This window comes from Squalius cephalus (genome assembly GCF_949319135.1).
Source record: "Squalius cephalus genome assembly, chromosome: 1".
Taxonomy (NCBI): Eukaryota; Metazoa; Chordata; class Actinopteri; order Cypriniformes; family Leuciscidae; genus Squalius; species Squalius cephalus.
The window spans coordinates 51,772,420-51,792,754 of record NC_137122.1 but is presented as its reverse complement, the minus strand read 5'-3'; the positions used below and the strand labels follow the sequence as shown (position 1 = coordinate 51,792,754).

The 20,335-nt window shown below is 36.5% G+C and overlaps 1 protein-coding gene across 2 annotated transcripts in view; it reads left to right on the top strand.

Annotated features, from left to right (window-relative positions):
• gas7a (growth arrest-specific 7a) overlaps nt 1-20,335 on the top strand; it is a 64,295-nt gene that overhangs the window by 32,995 nt on the left and 10,965 nt on the right. For both annotated transcript variants that reach the window (XM_079874906.1, XM_079874907.1), the window contains exons 6-11: nt 8,457-8,546; nt 11,245-11,357; nt 12,231-12,305; nt 13,144-13,222; nt 13,771-13,902; nt 17,275-17,398. In XM_079874906.1, the coding sequence (XP_079731032.1) occupies nt 8,457-8,546; nt 11,245-11,357; nt 12,231-12,305; nt 13,144-13,222; nt 13,771-13,902; nt 17,275-17,398 (613 nt within the window). The remainder of the gene's footprint in view (nt 1-8,456; nt 8,547-11,244; nt 11,358-12,230; nt 12,306-13,143; nt 13,223-13,770; nt 13,903-17,274; nt 17,399-20,335) is intronic.

Here is a 20,335-nt window from a genome sequence, read left to right as displayed (position 1 = left end):
CAATACCATGTTTTAAAGGATTCACCAACATGGACTCATTCAAATATGCTAATCACTCCGAGATTATTTGCTATGATGGAACTCCTCCGGGAACTGCTTTGAATGGAGACAAAATGGGACAAAACGGAGTGGAAATAAAAAATATCAGGCACTTTTCAAAAACCACTCTTGTGTTTGTCCTTCTTGCACATGCATTCAATTTCCCCACTTCCCAAGAGACCACTTGCTATTCCTAATGTTCTTGACCAGCGTTCAACCACAAGGAAGAGAGTATTTTGAATGCCAACACAAGCTGTGCGGACGCTCTGTTGTGTGGCATGGCTGATGCTCAACAGTGGGAATCTCGCGCACGAACGCGCCGCTCGAAGCCGCGCCACTTCTTTTCAAATTATGTATGCAGTGTGAGTGCGGAGACGTGGCTTTGCGGCTGTATTGGAACCCTGCTTTGATCCAGCTTCACCTGGAAACGTCGCATAAGGCTCACACAACCGGTGTGCTTTAGGTTTCATGGGAAGCCGAAGCTGTCGAGAGACTAGTTGTGTTGCAGTGCATTTGTAAACGCAGCTATGGTTCATAAAGCAGCGCACAGAAGGTCAGATGTTGCAGCCACTGATTTTTTCACACCCGAACTCTCGCAGGAAGTCCTTCACTTCTGAATAAGCCCTAACATCCACTTTGAGAGTGTGTAGCAGCCTGGGCGATATTTTCGATGGGCAACTCTCATTCATGAAAACGCACTGATGGTCAGTGGTGATGACTGGCACCTCTACAGTATGTATTTACATTAACATTCATTGAGGGTGTTTATGGCAGGCTTGGGTTGGTTAGTGTTATGTAACCTGTAGTGTGAGAGATGTACAGATATTCTGGTGTGTGTGTGTGTATAGGGCAGGTGAGGTGTCCGTCAGACGAGAGAGAGAGAGAGAGACCGCCCACCAGAGAGAGGGAACTAGAGAACCGGGGAAGACATGGCTAGTCCAGTTTCCATGGTGACAAAGGCAATAGTACTGACTAATGGGTGTTGAAAAAAAAAAAAAAAAAAAACACACACACACAAAGAGAGAAAAAGAAAGAGAGCGAAATGGGAGGGATAAAAGAAAGCTGTCATTCAACCTGTCACTGTTTGTTCAGAGAGGCAGCATGCAGTGTGTTTAGTATGCTGCAGTTTTAGCGGCAGGTATAAGACTGCTCTCATATTCATACTGGTGTGCTTTAATAAACGTGCCATTTCATTTCCTCTAACAAAGGAAGTCTGTTCGCTTATTGAAGCAGAAGGGATAATGTACTGTAGCTACAGTCATTATCACAAAATAATCCCCTATAGGGTGATAAGAAGGGTCTTGATCAAGGGTTGAAGGCTTTTTTTAATGACCAGCTGGCTGTACATAAAACAGATATTACACATATGGATATGGATATATATGGATGCTCGCATGCACGCACACACTCACACACACACACTACTATTTATCTTATGCTCATCAAGGCTGCTTTTATTTGATCAAAAATACAGAAAATATTATTACAAATTAAAATAATGGTTTTCTATGTTAATATACTTTAAAATGTAATTTTACTCCTGTGATCAAAGCTGAATTTTCAGCATCATTACTCCAGTCTTCAGTGTCACATGATCCTTCAGAAGTCATTCTAATATGATGATTTATTATCAATGTCGGAAATAGTTGTGCTGCTTAATATCTTTTATAACTTGTGATGCAAAAAAAAAAGAAAAAGAAAAAGAACAGCATTTATTTAAAATAGAAATATTTTGTAACAATAAACACTACCCTTCAAAAGTTTGGGGTCTGTCATTTTTTTTCTTTCTTTTTTTTGAAAGAAATTAATACTTGTATTCAGCAAGGATTTGTTGTTAAAAAGGTATAGATTTATATTGTTAGAAAAGTTTTCTGTTTTGAACAAATGCTGTTCTTTTTTTACTTTTTATTCATCAGTGAATCCTGAAAAAAAAAACAAAAAAACATTAAACAGCACAACTGTTTCCAACATGGATAATAACTGATCAAATCATCATATTAGAGTGATTTCTGAAGGAACATGTGACACTGAAGACTGGAGTAATGATGATGAATATTCAGCTTTTGATCACAGGAATAAATTACATTTTTTAATTATATTAAAACAGTATATTTAAATAGTGTTTAGTCTGTTATACAATGAATTATCCTTATATGTATATCACACGTGTGCACACACACATATGCATAAGTGCTGTCCAATTGAATAATCAATATATGCACCACTTAAATCCCGTGAAATATATGACTATGGCAATCAAACTGCATAATAGTTTACAAATACTCTAGTACTACTCATATGATACAATCACTGAACCAAAACACTTTTTGTACTTTGCTGAAATGCACCATTTATCTAAAATTTGACTAGAAATATCAATATTACACAGCACATCACTAAAGGTGTAATGCATATATATATGGATTTCTGTACATATTACAAGGTATTTTTAGCTCGCTCGAAACGCACAAGCGATTCTCCATGACAACCACTGAATTGGAGACATGTTGAATCAATAGCGTGAGGTTGATGGAAAAGCTGGCCTAGAAGCTTTCACCTTTTGCTCACCTTCAGTATCTTCTGAGTATCACTAATGTGGAACGAAAAACATGTCAGTTTGGCTGACTGATCCACGCTGGCTCTCGGTCCTCCATGCACTTTCCTGCGCTTGAAATAATAGGTAGCTGTCAATAGCTGGTCGTAGTGCTTGCGCTTGTAAACAACTGCATATTGTGAACTATCTGGAGACCCCATTTGAGACATGTTTGTTTGCGAAAATGTTTTGCACTTTGAAATGATGTCATCCATTATTGGTATTGCAATATCCAAATATTGTTTTGTAATGGGGGGAAAATGCCCTTACAGGGAAAGCAATTTGTCGCTTAGCAACAGAGGCTGAGGACCCTACAGTCTGAGCAGCGGTTCAGCTCTCTGTATGTATGCCTGTATGGATGGTTGTTGGAGTGAAGCTGACTGGATTTGTGTTTTGTAGATTTATTTGTTTGCTTGCCTGCTGATTTTGCGTCCCTCATGCCTGCTGCATGCTATCATTAGGTCGGTGATATTTGCGGCTGTTCAGCAGAAATGTTTGGTTTCCAGCAGCCGTGTTCATTACTGCATTAAGAGAGAGTAGGGCAGAGGGTTCATGGGCCGGTGCCAGACATACGCTGGGCACAGACATTCTGCTTACCCAAACAAATAATGTGTCCGTTTTTTCCCTTTCCCTTTCCCTTCACGAGCACTCACACACACACGCATAAACACAGTTATATTCACATTGCTTGCCAGTGTTGTGGGTTATTTCTAAACTCCTGACTTAAAGGCAGTGATTACTGCTCTGTCTAGAGAGTTTTTATGTTGAATTCAACAAAGAACTCATAAAGGGATAGTTCACCCCAAAATTTCCATTATCTCATCATTTACTCACCCTCATGTCACCCAAACCTGTACTTTCTTCTGTTTTTTTTAATGTTTTGTTTTACATTTTACATTTTACGCTTTGTGCTTTGTTTTGTTTTACATTTGTTTTTTGTTTTGTTTTACATTTTGCATGTTTAGTTTCTTTTGTTTTGTTTTACATTTTACACTTTGTTTTGTTTTTATTTTGTTTTAAGTTTTACATTTTCCGCTTTGTGTTTTGTTTTACATTTGTTTCATTTTGTTTTAGATTTTACGTTTCCTTTTTTGTTTTATGTTTTGTTGTATGTTTTACATTTTGCATGTTGTTTAGTTTCTTTTGTTTTGTTTTACATTTTATGCTTTGTTTTGTTTTACTTTAGTTTTTTTTTACATTCTACACATATTGTTTTGTTTTTGTTTTGTTTTGCATTATACATTTTGTGCTTTGTTTCTTTTGTTTTGTTTTATTTTACACTTTACGCTTTGCGTTTTTGTTTTGTTTTACATGTGCTTTGTGTTTCGTTTCTTTTGATTCCTTTATTTGTTTTGTTTTACATTTTTCACTTTGTATTTTGTTTTGTTTTACATTTGTTTTATATTTTACATTTTGCACTTCGTGTTTTGTTTTGTTTCTTTTGCTTTGTGTTTTGTTTTGCGTTTTACGTTTTGCTTTGTTTTGTTTTTTGTTCAACCAACTAAAGTCAGTGGCGTAGAATGTTGTTTAGATGATGTGAAACTGAGTAAATGATGACATAATATAAAGTTTTGGGTGACCCTGCTGAAAGATCCAGCATTGCCTCTCACAGTCCATGATTGAAATAACTGCGGCCCTCATCCAAGTTTACCAGCACAATATCAAGAGTAACAGCCCTCCCCGCACTGATGCAGAGTGCGGTGTCCCAAATGGTGATTAAAGTTTCACATTTGGTGGATGTGAACTGACCTTACATCAGCCCAGATGAAAAAAAGTATGTGGAGGGGGACGTATTTCATTGTGGACAGAGGGTGTAATAAGCTCCTGATAATGACGTATCACCTCGCTGAGGAGTTATTAGCAGAGGAGATGGACCTGAATCTGATGAATGGTCTCATTTGGTGGAGGATGAGAGGCTACAATAAACAACAGGAGTGATAGATGTGGCGGCACTGTAAGGGAAAATCTAGTGGCCACGACAATCAGAGGGATCTTCCAGGCATGAAATGAACAAAGTGACGAGGCACGAATGAGTAAATCAGCTCAAACGGCATCAGATTAGGAAGTGCCTGGGGTGAGAGATATGGTCTTATCACTGTGCATATGTATGGTGGTCAATCTACTGAATGTCTTGATCGTAATTGCGTTTTTTATGTATGTGTGTGTGTGTGTGTGTGTGTGTGTGTGTGTGTGTGTGTGTGTTTGTGTGTGTCTGTGTATCTTTGTGCTCAAGTTTACTCAATTTGAATTGCGCCATCTTTTCCTTTTGTGCAAGTGATGTAGACCTAAACGCTGCTGATGCAGTCGAGGAGTTAGCATTCAGAGATGCTTTGCTTAGACAAGATAGAAAATTCGTAATTCATCAAGGCTTGCCCTGATAGTCCTCTGATAAAAAAATATTATCCAGCATTCTGTGCGTTTTGTCCTTGTGGCTATAAGCCATTGTCAGGGAACGGGTAGATATCAATTCCAAATTAGAAATGTATAAACTTCTTTTCAAAAGTTTGTAGTTCAGAAGAAATGTATGGAAGCTTGTTTCCGCCACAGAATAAAAAATAAAAAAGGTAATTGCTACTTTTTATCTCACTATTCTATTTCCTTGGAATTGCGTGATATAAACTTGCAATTCTGACTTTATAACAAGCAATTGCTTGTAAAAATATTATCATATATATATAATTCATTAAAATGTCAGAATTGTGAGATAAAAAGTCGCAATTATATATATATACTTTTTAAATGATTTTCTTACATTGGAATATTAGCCAATTTGTATGTCTTCACCATTTATCACCATAATATAATATTTAAATATTTAAATATAATAATATTTTATATTTTTTCGTTTGCACAATAATATTGTAAATAATTCTATATTAATAATGATAATATTTATGCATATTTTCGCTATTTGCTGATATTTGGTAGCTTAGGCTGCTATTAGCCATTTTTGCAACGACCTTTAACTCTTTTTTATTTTGAATGCAATATTGTAACTGCATAAATCATGTTTTTAAGGATAAATGTAATAGATTATATATATATATATATATATATATATATATATATATATATATATATATATATATATATATATACATATGTATATATATAAATATAAATATAAATATATATATATATATATATATATATATATATATATATATATATATATATATATAATATTTCAATTACAATGTGCAATTTATTATTTTTTTATTATTTTTTTAATTACAATGTGCCTAATTACACAAAGTGTGTGATACTATCAAAATTTACTTTATGTTTTGAAATTATTGATGCCAAATTTAATGTAACAGGGTTGAAGTAATTATAGCGAATAGGACTGTTAACAATACGTAACTATTGGTCATTTGCAAGACCACATATTAATAGAATTGGGGTAATTTTTTTTTTAATCTGCCATTGAAAAACGGTGGTCCTCCAGTGTCTATGGTGGTTACTTTATTCCTGAGGTGGATTTCTTGAAAGTTCTGTAGTAACATTTACAATTTAAAGTATTAAAGAAATACTATAAAATTGTTCAGCCTTGATTTGAGTTAGATAAAAAAAAGAAAAGAAAAAGAAAAAGATGACATTAGTGTGTTTAATAGATATAAAAGTTAATGGAATATCTTAATAATTGTTGACATACTGTAACTTTGCAAAATATCTTGCTTATAAGAGGGTAAGACCAATTTGTTTACAGTGGAGTATTTGAGCATGAATGTGTGTGTGTGTGTGTGTGTGTGTGTGTGTGAGGCACTGAAGGGCTATGGTAGGGAGCACATCCTGTTTGGCAGTGGCAGGGAGGCGGTACAGATGGTGAGCATTACATAATTGCAGTGCTTACAGGCTAATTGGAGACGCCATGGACCCTAGAGTGTACACGCAAACACTTTATGAGTGCACATAACTGCAGTCTGAGGTAGGAAAAGATAGCAGTTCTGTACGCGATTGTTTGCCAGTAATCTCACTCTGAACAACTTGTTTAGTGGTTGTGAGCAAATCTCCGGCTGTGTTTTGAGTGCAACGGTGTACTTGCATACCTGCATACTGTGCTAGAGTCTAGCCATTTTACTGTCTCTCAAAACATGAAATATTTGCTACTATGCACTGCAGAAGTGTTGTCATAGCGTGCAGTGACATACAGTTGATTTAGATTTGGCGGTAAATGGATCGGACATGTAAAGACGTGTCAGATTTACATAGGTAATGAGTATCATTAAAATGTATAATTAATGTTGGGCCTTTTATTTAAGTGTGGGTCCCTGCTTGCCTGGTTTATTTGAAAATGATTTTAAATGAGATCCGCCTTTGATTATGTTTACACAAATGATGTTGCGCTGTAAATATTCAATAAAAAAGAAATCCCTTTGTTCTGATCGTTTTACACTTTGAAGTGCGCTTCATTTTATTGAATGTGCACTTGTAGTGTACTTCAAATCTTAAAAGCATAATCTGGTGCTCACCGTGTGGTGGTCCAAAAAATTTTTTTAGGGGATTTTATGGTAATATATTATATTTATGCAGTAGATATAATCCATGTGTTACTTGTTAACACTTTTTGAGCATAGACCTGAAAATGAAATTTCCAACTTAAACTGTCATAAATCTTGAATGCTTTGGAACACAGACTGAAGTTTGGACTCTTTTTAACGGGGGAACTTGGCAGATTAAAAACTTAAAAAGTGTATTGTTATGAAAAATGCACAAAACTTAAAAAGTTTATTGTTATGAGAAATGCACAAAAACACTATATATATATATATATATTTTTTTTTTATTTTATTTTTTTTACTCTAAAACTGTGAGAAAATCTAACCCAGATAATGTTAAAGTTAATATATTTTAAATTGCAACTTCATTATTACAAATACATGAGTTTCAATATGACATTAACGTATGTTTTAGTTTACCATAAATGCTTCTCAGTACATTAGCCATATGCACTGACAAGCAAACTTTACACATATTTCAAAGACAATAGAAGTAATTATGAAATTACATATAAATACTTAAAGAGATAGTTCACCCCAAAAATGAAAATTCTGTCATAATTTACTCACCCTCAAGTTGTTTCAACCCTGTATGAATTTCTGTCTTCTGCTGAACACAAAATAAGATATAATAAGAAGATAATGGGTAACCAAACAGTTGATGGACCCCATTGACTTCCATAGTATAGTATTCTTCACAATAACTTATTTTGTGGTCAACAGAAGAAAGACATTTTTTTATTCTCAAAAAGGGGGGTGACAGTTAAGGGGTTAAAGAAAATGATTTAAAAAGAATGCTAAGTGTACTTCTTTTGCACAATGATATGTGCTACTGCTTAAGATCTTAAAAAGAAATGTGTGAAGCATTATTAAACATGCATTACTGAGCTTTCATTCTTCACATGTGGTACAGTGTTTCATGCAGTGTGCTTTGATAAATGTACCTGTATAGAGAAAACTTGCAGACTCTGCACGCTTTACATAGTGCATACTCAAAATACTAGGCCATTCTAAACATACCCCTTCTTTCTCTCTCTTCCTCCATCACTCTGTTCCTTCTCATGCAGCAATGGGCCACAGTCTATATGACCAGTCTTTCTCTTTTAAATCGTGACCTTTCGTTTGTCTCCCCTCTGAGACTGAGCCACTGAGCCAGCTCTGTCTCACTCCTCAGAAAATAAAACCATCCTGACAAAACAACACACACACACACACACACACACACACACACACACACACACACACACACACACACACACACACACACACACACACACACACACACACACTGTGAACTGACCTTCCTCTGTTTTATCTCACCACAGATCAACTGCGTCACCTTCCCTGTGCCCATGTCTACGCCGGAGCAGCAGCTTCTCAAGCCCAATGAATGGAGCTACTGCGACTATTTCTGGGTGAGAGAGAGAGAGAGAGAGAGAGAGAGAGAGAGAGAGAGAGAGAGAGAGAGAGAGAGAGAGAGAGAGAGAGAGAGAGAGAGAGAGAGAGAGAGAGAGAGAGAGAGAGAGAGAGAGAGAGAGAGGACAATCATCCAGTGGCTGAGTGCTGATACCATACTAGGATTAGTATCGGACAGGACACATCTAATACCATTAGAAGGACAAAAACAATTCATTGTGTACAAACTTATGCTATACTGTAGCAGACATAGGGTCGGCCTGATGCATTAAAGTTTATCCATCCATCCATCCAGTAATTTAGTGAGTTTTGTGTTTTAAATTTTTTATATTTTATTATATCTACACATTTTTTATTTATTTTTATGTTTGTTTTTTAGTCCATCAGTTTAAACTAAATAAAAATGAGACATGATGCCTTAGAAAATTTTGCCTTAGAAATGTAGTTTTTATAATTTTAATATTATAAAATTTTTGTTAATTTTCATTTGTTAATTTTAATTAACAAAAAGTTGGTTAAGGCCAGATTTACTAACCGCTTGCGCCAGCACAAACGTTAAATCTGAGGTAGTAGACATACATTTATCTCGGTTGTTTAGTTTCCTTAAAGGGATAGTTCACTTTGAAATAAAACTTTGGTATGTTTTAGCTTACCTCAAGGGCATCCAAGATGTAGGTGTCTTTTTTTCCGCAGTAGTTTCAATTTTGATATTTTTAGGTCAAACCGTTCTTGCCTGCCAGTCATGTAATGCAGGTCTATGGTCACTGTCTCAAAGAGCATGCACAGAGTCCAAATTAAAACAATTCCCCATCGTAAGTACACATTGATGGCCTAAGACACGAAACGAGCGGTTTGTGTGAGAAAACGAACAATAATTTTATCGTTTTTACCTCTTGTAACACAGCCACGTCCAAGTGATCTGAGGGCGCGCGCGCATCCTGCTGTGTGACGTGTACGCAGACTGGTGCATAGATATATATACACTAGATGTCGCCTTGTCTACGGCAGTTCATTGGAACAAATGTCTTTAAGGCGACATCTAGTCTAGGCCATCAATGTGTACTTACGATGGGGAATTGTTTTAATTTGGACTCTGTGCATGTTCTTTGAGACAGTGACCATAGACCTGCATTAAATGACTGACAGACAAGAACGGTTTGACCTAAAAATATCAAAATTGAAACTACTGCGGAAAAAAAGATACCTACATCTTGGATGCCCTTGAGGTAAGCTAAAACATACCAAAATTTAATTTCAAAGTAAACTATCCCTTTAACTTCACAGCGCCACGATATAAAGTTAAGGAAACTAAACAACCGAGAGAAATGTATGTCTACTACCTCAGATTTAACGTTTGATCTGTATGTCAGCATCGGGGAATAACATCATAATCTCGTTGACGGTAGAGAAAGCTGCTTACATGTACAATTGTAACTGTGACGAATTACATGTAAACACAGCTTTTGTGTCTTTATCAGCTTTTCCATACTGGCCCTGATAATCATCACAAATACTTACCACTTGCTCCATTTCTGTAAATCTGTTTTTACGAATGAATGACTCTTTCACCCGTTGCTCTAGTCTTCGTCAACAGCCGCTTGCACCCCCTGCTGGTGAGGTCGACTAACAGCCGATGGAGATTATGAATCGGCAATCTATTGATATTCCTGCAGTTCCCGGATGTGAAATGTTGAATTTTCTGTCGAATTTGAACCACTGAATTTGTAGAGCGAAATAAAATGGACCGAAAATTGCCTGTCGAATATTATAGGTTGTATTTTTAAACAGAATGAATATTTTGGAAGTGAAATCTGAAAGGTGAATATGGATTATTGAATTTTTAATAATGAAAACGTGTGTGAAATGTTTTGAATTGAAATATTCACAGCTTAAATATTCAACCATGTTGAATTTCAGCCCATAAATTGCAAGCCCTAAAAATACAATGCATTAAAATGCAAGCAGGGTTAATGCAATGAATATATATTTTTTCAATTAGTGCAATTCAACAAGCTTTTTTTGTTTCAAAAACATTTGGCATTATTTTACTTCCATACTGGAACAACATTCCAATCATGCAATCACATCCAATCATCTACATTATTCACCTATCATTTTTACCTATGGGTACGGTTAGGTTAAGTGGTAGGGATAGAGTTAGGACACATTTTTTCAGACAGGAATGTTGTTCCAGGATCAACAAAATATGTTGACCCATGAACTTGTCTTACTTGGCAAAAATCACAGGCAAATGCTAAGAGGAGGATTTTGTTGGGAGGATTCTTCCTGGCTGTTTCTCAAGTCAAGCGTGTGAAGAGGTTATGACACTTCTGTCATGTGTGGCTTGGCACATCCACTTCCATCACAACAGCAGACTCTTACACACACACACACACACACACACACACACACACACACACACACACACATGGCAAAGCATATTCCATTACCATGCTGCGTACACACATTGCATCTGGAGCCCTCACGTTATATTAGTCATACCCTCAACAAACCTATACACACCCTTCACCGAAACGCACACTCAGTTACACCCACAAGGCCGTACACCCCCTCCCACGTGCTCTGATTCATGCAAACCTACGCTGTGACTCACACACACTGATGGCGCTCACGTGTTGTTGACAGTCTGGTTCTGATGATGTGGTAGTGTGTGTGACGTGTCTCTGTCCTCTGCAGGCCGATAAGAGGGACCCTCAGGGGGCCACGGTGTCAGGGTTCGAGGTGCTGCTGCAGAAACAGCTGAAAGGAAAGCAGATGCAGAAAGAGATGGCAGAGTTCATCAGAGAAAGGTGGGAAAGCCTCTTTCTCATACTGACTCCTTATGCAACACCTCACTCTGTATTACACTGCAAACAAACATTTTCTTGAAGTCGGCATTAAACGGAAGCTGCCATAGTTGTTTCTTCCCTGTTGTATATATATGTATATATATATATCACAATATATATCTCACAATATATATATATATCAGAGTGAAACGGCTTCTCGAAGAAGAAAAATGTAGGGCGGGGCTTGATTTTATCCATGGGGAATTGATTTGATGGTTGTGGTTTGCTATTGGTGGATCTGATTTGAGTGACAGGTTGCCCCGCCCTCACGCCAGTAAACACATCATCAGAGAAGAGAAGAGATGAGCTGCAGGCACATAAAAAAAAAAAAAAATGCATAAAGATAAATCATTTATATTAAATACCGCAATATTCCATAAAAAGAATAGGAATTATCCATTTTGATTTCATGGTGACTTTAATCACTATTTTTGCCTTTTGGACTCTAAGGTTGCCAACAACATTCAAAGGACCCAACCACTGTTATTATCCATTAAGCCAGTATTTCTGCTGTAATTATGACAAAACAGCTTTTTTCTATATTTCTTTATTAACACAACTGATTTATTAAATGCGTAAATTAACCAAAATTCATACTGTGATTCCGGAAGTTTTTAAAGAAGTGTATGTTCTTCAATCAAATCAATAGTTACTGATTGATTTTAGGTGTTTCTTATTACTGTAGATTAGAGTGGTATTACTTGAATATATTAATAATAATTTATTAATTTAACTAGTTTTTTGCTCATCTTGCGGTGGAGTTCTTTCAGTAGTACTGTATGAGACTATATGCCACATTGAAAGGTTTTGTCTTGATAACGCTTTATGTTTCAGGATAAAAATCGAAGAGGAATATGCCAAGAACCTTTCCAAACTCTCCATGTTCCCAATGGCAGCACAAGAGGAAGGGTACGTCACAAGGATGATTTAGAAGTATTATTGAAGGAGTTTGCATACTGGACACTTGTTAGCTGTTTTTTTATGGAAGCTTGTTTCCGCCACAGAATAAAACAATTAAAAAGTTAATTGTGATTTTTTTTATCTCACAATTCTGACATTTTCCTGACAATTGTGAGCATATATCTTGCAATTTGACTTTTTTTCCCTTAAAATTCTGACTTTTTTCTCACAATTGCATGATATAAACTCACAATTGTGAGTTATAAATTCAGAATTGTGTGATATAAACTCGCAATTGTGAATTATAAAGTAAGAATTGTGAGATATAAAATCACAATTGCGTGTTATAAAGTCACAATTGCAAGATAAAAAGTCTCAATTACCTTTTTTTTTTATTCAGTGACGGAAATGCTTCCATAGTTTTTCCATCTAGTTGAGGATAATTTTTTTATTATTATTTATTATATAAATATCTTTGAGCTAGATCCATTTGAAAATAATTAAATCTATTAAAAAAAGGGATTTCAAGAATAAATGAACATACTTAAAAACATGCTTACACATGCTTAATTGTATTGAATGTGCACTTGTAGTGTACTTCAAATCTTAAAAGTATCATTTTAAAAAGCTGCACTTGCAGAAAATGTATAATATTAGTGAAATAAAAGGCCAACTGAGTGTGCTAAAAGAGAGTACACTTTCATGACTATATTTAAGGAGACTTTTAATAAGTGCACTTTGTAATAATGTCAAGTTTAGTAATTTTTGAGGGTGTTTTAAAGGAGTACACTTATTTTGATAACTCTGAAGAGTAATATGGTAGCTTTAACCTGGTTTGTTTGGTTAGGACTCTTGGAGAAGCTTGGGCTCAAGTCAAGAAGAGTCTAGCTGATGAAGCCGAGGTCCATCTCAAGTTCTCCTCAAAGGTGGGCAGTTCTCAGTTCACTCTTATGATGACATTTCTCAATAGAGGTGATATAAGATCCAGTTGAGAAACTTGCAGTTCAAACCCATGCATTGTCAGGGAAGATGAAGTATCCGGCCTTTATTTCATTTCTGTGCCGTACTGAATAGCTTCCCCTCAGAGATGTTATTAGCCGCCTGTATGTAATGAGCTACACAGCTTTCTCAGTCTGCTGTGATTTGTCTATTTCCACCGCTGTGCTTTCCCGCGTTCACACTTGCGTGCTCCATTTAGTGCCAGTGTGGGTGATTAATTGCAGAAAGAAGGAGGTGATTCTGCAGTCTCATTCCATCAGATCACATATGATTTACGGAGACGGCAAAACAAAAGCCTCCTTTCTTAAAGAACATCATCATCATCATCATTACAGAAGCAGAAACTTTGGGCTTGATCCAAATACTGTTTGCGCTGAAATGAAGTAAATGTCGTCTTAGAGAACCACACACACCCCACAGCTCATTTCACAGACGCTGTTCGATGTTCAACTGATTTCAAGGATTTTGTCTCCAGCTCCAGAGTGAAGTCGAGAAGCCTTTCCTGACCTTCAGAGGGGACAATTTTAAAAAAGACATGAAGAAATACGACCACCACATCGCTGACCTGAGGAAGCAGCTGGTCAGCCGTTATGCTGCAGTGGAGAAGGTGCAAACTCTATAAATGTTTTGTTTAAACCCTAGTGAAAAAGAAGTGTACTTAATTCCTTTGAATGTGCACTTGTCAAAGCTTAAAAGATTTTAAAACATCTTAAAAGACTAAATCTTTGTCACATTCAAATTTTAAAAGTATGAGTCTAGGATTGGATCATTATTATGTTTCATTATTATGTTTCTAGCATGTTATATGTTTGGCAACAGTTCTTCTAACACTAATTGATGGCGTGTGTAGCTTTTCATTTCTTAAACAATGTAGGAAGACACATCATGACCTTATTACAGGATGACAATGTCCAGATTCATCAGGCTCAGACTGAAAAATCTTTGAAGAATTCATGAATAATCATTTCCACACGTGAATCGGCACCTCTGAGTCCAGACCTTAAAGGAGAAGTTCACTTTTAAAATGAAAATTCTGTCATCATATACTCACCCTCATGTTGTTTCAAACCTGTATGAATTTCTTTCTTCTGCTGAACAGAAAGGAAGATATTTAGAAGAGTATTTTTTTTCCTACTATGGAAGTCATTGGGACCCAAAAACTGTCTGGTTACTGATAATCTTCTAATTATCTTCGTTTCTGTTCAGCAGAAGAAAGAAATTCATACAGGTTTGAAACAACATGAGGGTGAGTATATGATGACAGAATTTTCATTTTAAAAGTGAACTTCTCCTTTAAATTAATTGAAAGTCTTTGGGTTGTGCTGGAGGAGACTTTACAGAGTGCTGGACTCTTGCATTGACAATACAAGATCTTGACCAAAAATTGATGCACCTCTTGATGGATATAAATGATGTGATGTTATTTCCATCAAGAGGTGCATCAATTTTTGGCCGGGATACCATGTGCGTAGCTTCGGAATTTGATGTTACTAGGGGTGTCACAATATATCGCAATACAAAAATGCAACAGTATGTATCGTGGATTGTGACAATATGTATTGTGTATAATTCACCCAAACTGAAAATTACTGTGTGAGTTTACAGAGTTTTAGTGTCAGTGCTACATATATATAATGTTGAATATAATGTATAATAATGCAGTGGGGAAATCTTTGTGGGTCCTGATAATGGCAAATGTCTTGTTACCAGTAAAACATGGCCTACGTTATTTTAAATATATCTAATCAGTGATCAAGTGCAAGTATATTTGTCTAAAATAACTCTGTATTTTCAGCTTCAGAATCATGAATATATTTGGTCACCATTGTCCTGTGCATTGCGTTTCAGCACCAAGTCAAAGCCTATTCATTTACACCCACAATGTAATACTAAATTTAGTATTTTTGTTAACCTTTTACCACATGTCTTGGAGTATCGCAATAATATCGTATCGGGAGTTCAGTATCGTGATATGTATCGAATCGTGACATGAGGGTATCGTTACACCCCTAGATGTTACATAGGTTAATATATTCTAAATGGGATCAATTGCAACTTCATCATTACAAATGTGTAATTACAAATATATATTAAATTAATAACATATAAGTTTCAATAGAAATTACATTAAAGTATTTTTTTTTGTTTATTTACAATAGATGTTATTAAGTAATTACATATAAATATGTACTTACTGTAAATGGGTTAAAAACACTCAGCTAATTGCATTTAATATAAATTTAAACTGAAATACATTTTCATTTAATTATAAATAACTTGCAATTAAGTGTTTGAACACGTTACATTCAGTTCATTCTTTAGTATGTATTATTTCCAGAACAAATACTGTTTTTTGAAAGTATGCTGAAGTTTACTTCTTTTTCACAAGGGAACCTTGAGTCCATTGTGATTTTGTCTAGCATATTTAAGCTTTCTTTTCAAGTCAGTGTGTTGCTGGTACAAAGGGCTCTAAAATGTTTTCCAGGTTGCGCTTTATGTCTTGAAGCCAGTGTGTCGACATGTCTATTCAAACTTGTGCATGGACAGCAGATGGCTGGATGAGAAATGAGAACACATTAGAATGATGCCTTGAGAGATTCACTTGTTTATCCCTCTGATTAAACATCAGCAGTGACCACAGGCGCTTATCCGTCATTCATTTCCAGTGAGAATTGGCCATTTCTAGGCGACATGAGCAACAGTAACCAGAGGCAATGCATCGAAGTTTAGCACAGTTTAACTGTCGCAATGCGGCAGCTATCAGTGGGATTGCAGACAATGAAGCTCACATGATCTATGACTTGATATGATTGAATACAGCAGAGAACATCTACTAATAATCTAAGAACCTCCAGACAACACTCTGTGAACAAATTCAGACTAAATTTGCAGTTCTGTTAGCCAATGTGGCATAATATCAATTATTTACATTACATTCTATTTAATTTATGTTCATTTACTTGCTAGAAAATGACAAAATAACACAAATCAGGGTTTCAACCTTTGTTCAGTGTCTTAATTTAAAGGTGCTCTAAGCGATGTTGGGTGACGTCACTTCTTGTAGGTATTGTCAAACAAAATGGAGGCTAGCTCGACCCTCCCTCCTCCTCATCCCGTCCCCTCCCCCTCCCTTCCGTGCTTCCTGAAACAGTCGTGAACCATTTAGAAAAAACAAACTGGATTTACCCACCTGTCCAGCAAAAACAGAGCCTCCTGAATGTCGGATTGGAAGCCCTTCTGCCGGCGGAGTTCTCGCCACCTTTTGAACGCTTTTCCGATGTAAATTCGTTCCTTCTCCTTTTCCCTATTCTTTGTTATTTGTTCATCGGAACGTCGTCTCTTTGGTCGTCTGTCGGCCATATCAAATTCTCAAGAATATAAATTTGTAACGTTAGTCGTTGTCTAGGACATCTCTCCTCTAGCTAACTTCCCTCTTCATGCTTCTCTCTCCTCCACTCCCCACACACCCCCCTTCATGTGTACGTGCACTAACCCCCCAACCCCCACCCCCAAATCATTCTTGTCGGTTATTGGCTGGAACATTGTTTGTTATGTTTCGTGGTCCAGGCTGGGCCAGTTTGGTTTTCTTGCCGTTTGTGGAGCCTGGGCTGTTTACAGAGACCGCGTTTTTTTACAGTGTGTTCAGGGGACAGGCAGCTAGCGGATAGTGAGGAGATGTTTGCTGGATGTGTCAAAAAAAAAATTGGCCTAAAAAACATCGCTTAGAGCACCTTTAATAAAAAAAACAAAAAAGCTAATTCCATTGCAATTGATTAGAAAATCTCTCAAGTTTTGGTTTGACCTTTTGAGGTTGATGGCCATTTTTTTTCTTTTCTTTTTTTCTGAAGGTCAGACACTTCCTTTCTCTGATCATTTGTTGAAGAAGGAAAAGTACTATGGTATATTTTGTGCCCTATTTGTGGAAAATTGCCACATATAATCTGGTCTTTGCATGACTTCTTTGTGTTGTGTTTTGCAGGCACGGAAGGCTCTAGCGGACAGACAGAAGGATCTTGAGGTGAAAACACAGCAGCTTGAGATCAAATTGAGCAACAAAACAGAGGAGGATATTAAGAAAGCCCGACGGAAATCCACACAAGCAGGTCAGAGCATCAGTACAAAAGCAGTTCATTAAGCCCGAACTACACACATCAAATGCTACCTAAGTATCATAAGTATGTATATAAGTATCATATCTGATTCATCAGGCTCATGTAATATACTGTAATATATGAGAACATGGAGCTCACATTTGAGGGGGGAAAAACACCTACATTTTATTCAGAGGCCCAAACTAAGCAAAAATTTGGTGCAGTTGCTGATATTTATATGGCCAGAATAAGATACAATTCTGAAGGCTTGTGTAATGTAAATCAATGAGTTTTTCAGCAAAGTTTTAGATCATGTTGACCATTTAGAAGCCTTTAGAATTTTCCATATCAAATATGATGCAATAGGCTTTTTAGGGTTAAGAAGTTCATTAAAAAGCCCATCAGAACTATAAGAATCCTCAAGTCATCAGTCCCTCAATTTTTTCCAGCTGTCATAACACTGTAGCAGACAAACTTTCTGACTTCCTCAATAGTTTCTCATTTTAAAAACCTCCAGCCATTCTCTTCCATTTAGGATGGCTTTGCAAATGAAACGAACCCGTAATCAGGCATCAGTGCTTTTTACACTATGTTGAGTAAGGATCTATCTTTGTGGTGAAATCTTGCGCAGGGCAGCACTCGTTGCAGCGTGTTTTAGATGGGACTGTGTTTTTGAGCTGTGGAGAGAGGCATGACAAACAGGATGGGAGAGAACGGTGCATGGGGATAGAAGAGGACCTTGGCTCAGTCCCAGGAGTCTGTGTTTGAGAGGAGCCAGGCCGTATTGGTTCCAGACGGAGTTGGGAAAGGCATGGAGTAATGGTCTATTTTTGCAGTGGGAAAACAGGCCTTGGGGGAGCGGACGTTCAGCATGCCAAGCGTCTTATTCCTCAGAGCGCCTACAATCAATGCCGGATTTGTCCTGAGCTGGACACTCACACATCCCTAACGCAAGAAGACCTGGCAGCCCTAAGGTTCACACGGGGGGAGAATTCACTCACCCTTCGAGGTTCGGGACAACCTGTTGGCCTGAGTGACGGCTGCATTATTGAGGACTCTAACGGTGTCTTATTCAGTGCTTATAGACTGAGTCTATCAGCACAGAGGGCCAAATGACCATGACTGACTCTCGTACAGCCACACTGAGTGTTTCAGTCTAGCAGCACTGTGAGAGAAGTTCCTGGTTCACTATTCAATTCCAAAACGCAACATTCATGGGATATTATCCACAGCGATGCACTCACTTCACAGTAATGAAAAGTAGGGTACCATGATATTGACATGTTTTGTAACAGAAAAGTTTGGGAATGGTTATTTCATTGTTTTTTGGGGTTAGGTATTCCAAGCACTACGTACCATGGAATCCCATGTAAATACCATGGTACATGGAACACTATGATGATCATTCAGTACCATGGCTTTATTATTCAGGACCTGAATAATATTTCAACAATGAATAAATCATTTCAATAAATTATAAATACCCAATGAACATTCAAGAATATTTTAATTAATTATTATTATTAATTTTTTTTTTTGCTTTAGTACAGTCACAATATACAGTAAAGGGCAACATGTCTTTATGATATCACAGTTGTATGATATCGTATAATCTCTCACACTGTATGGGTCAATATAGATAAATATCGAATTGCCTATATATTTTTAGGAAGGTGGTCTCTCGCAAGAGGATGATTATATTTAGAAGTCTTTGGCATCAAAATGTCTGCAAATTTAGACTGAATGTGGAACCCGCCAAAGACCACAATGTTACAGAGACTTGAGTATATGGACTCTTCAACCAGTAAGCAACCTTCTAGTCACCGCCTAATATCCACCCAGAACACATTAGCAATACAAAGCAATGCCCTGGCAGGCAGCCACAACACCCTAGCACAAATTAAAAAAAGATGTAAAAATGGAGTTTATATTATTAAACTCATTTGTTATTGATTATAATTACTCCATGACAATAAGTAATTTGATATAGTGTAAATCAAAAGTCAGCTTTGATTTTCTTTGTTTGCGGAGATTTCTTCCAGTGCTCGACTGCAGGAGATTGTTTTTAATTGTGCGGCTGCCAAGAGCTTTACTGTGTTCTCCACTGCAGCTGAGCTCAGTAGAAAAACCCTGTATGATGTTATCTGTGTCTCTCTCTTTCTCAAACTCCCACGCACAGAGCGAGTCACAGTTCTCGCTATAAATCAATGGCCAAACATTAAGCAGGGCTCAAGCGCCGTTTTCCTTCAATAATCATGGCAGTTCAAATCACTAATGCAAATGTCTTTAAAGCCTATAAAGCTCATTTACATATAGAAGGAGCAATCTGGGTTTTTTTTTTTCAAGATATCAATACTCTTTCTCTCTCGCGCACATCTGCCTCCTTTTCCCTCAGTTTACCTTTAATTATGCACTTAATTGTAAAGCAGTTAAGTTTTTCTTGGTAAACAGCTTGGAGTTTGAATGTTAACTGTGATTGCTGTTACAGAAGGCAATACAAATAGTAATAAATAAGTTGAGACTGCCATCTGCTGGCAAGCAATGTGCCTACACAGCTATGAAAAATATTCATCATCTTTGTTTGTTTTACCACTAAAAATATCCAGATGGCATTTAAACAAGATATATTCCATTGAAAAGCAAAATCGCTATTAGGTATAAAGACCCAGTAAAATAGTTACAGACATGAAGGCATGCTTGATGCATAATTTAATAATCATCTGATCGCAAATTATGCAGTTTACACTTAAGAATAGCTAAAATTCAATTTAAATACAAAACATGTTCTTGTTGTGTTTTCTTACATATTTTCAATGTTTATAATTTTGAAATCAAGTTTAAGAAGAAATTAAATGCTTAAGAAAAGTTGATATTGTTTTTCCCCCACTTGTTTTAAGCATAAACCACACTACTTTTCTTTTTCTTTTTAATTGTAATGTAACTGCATGA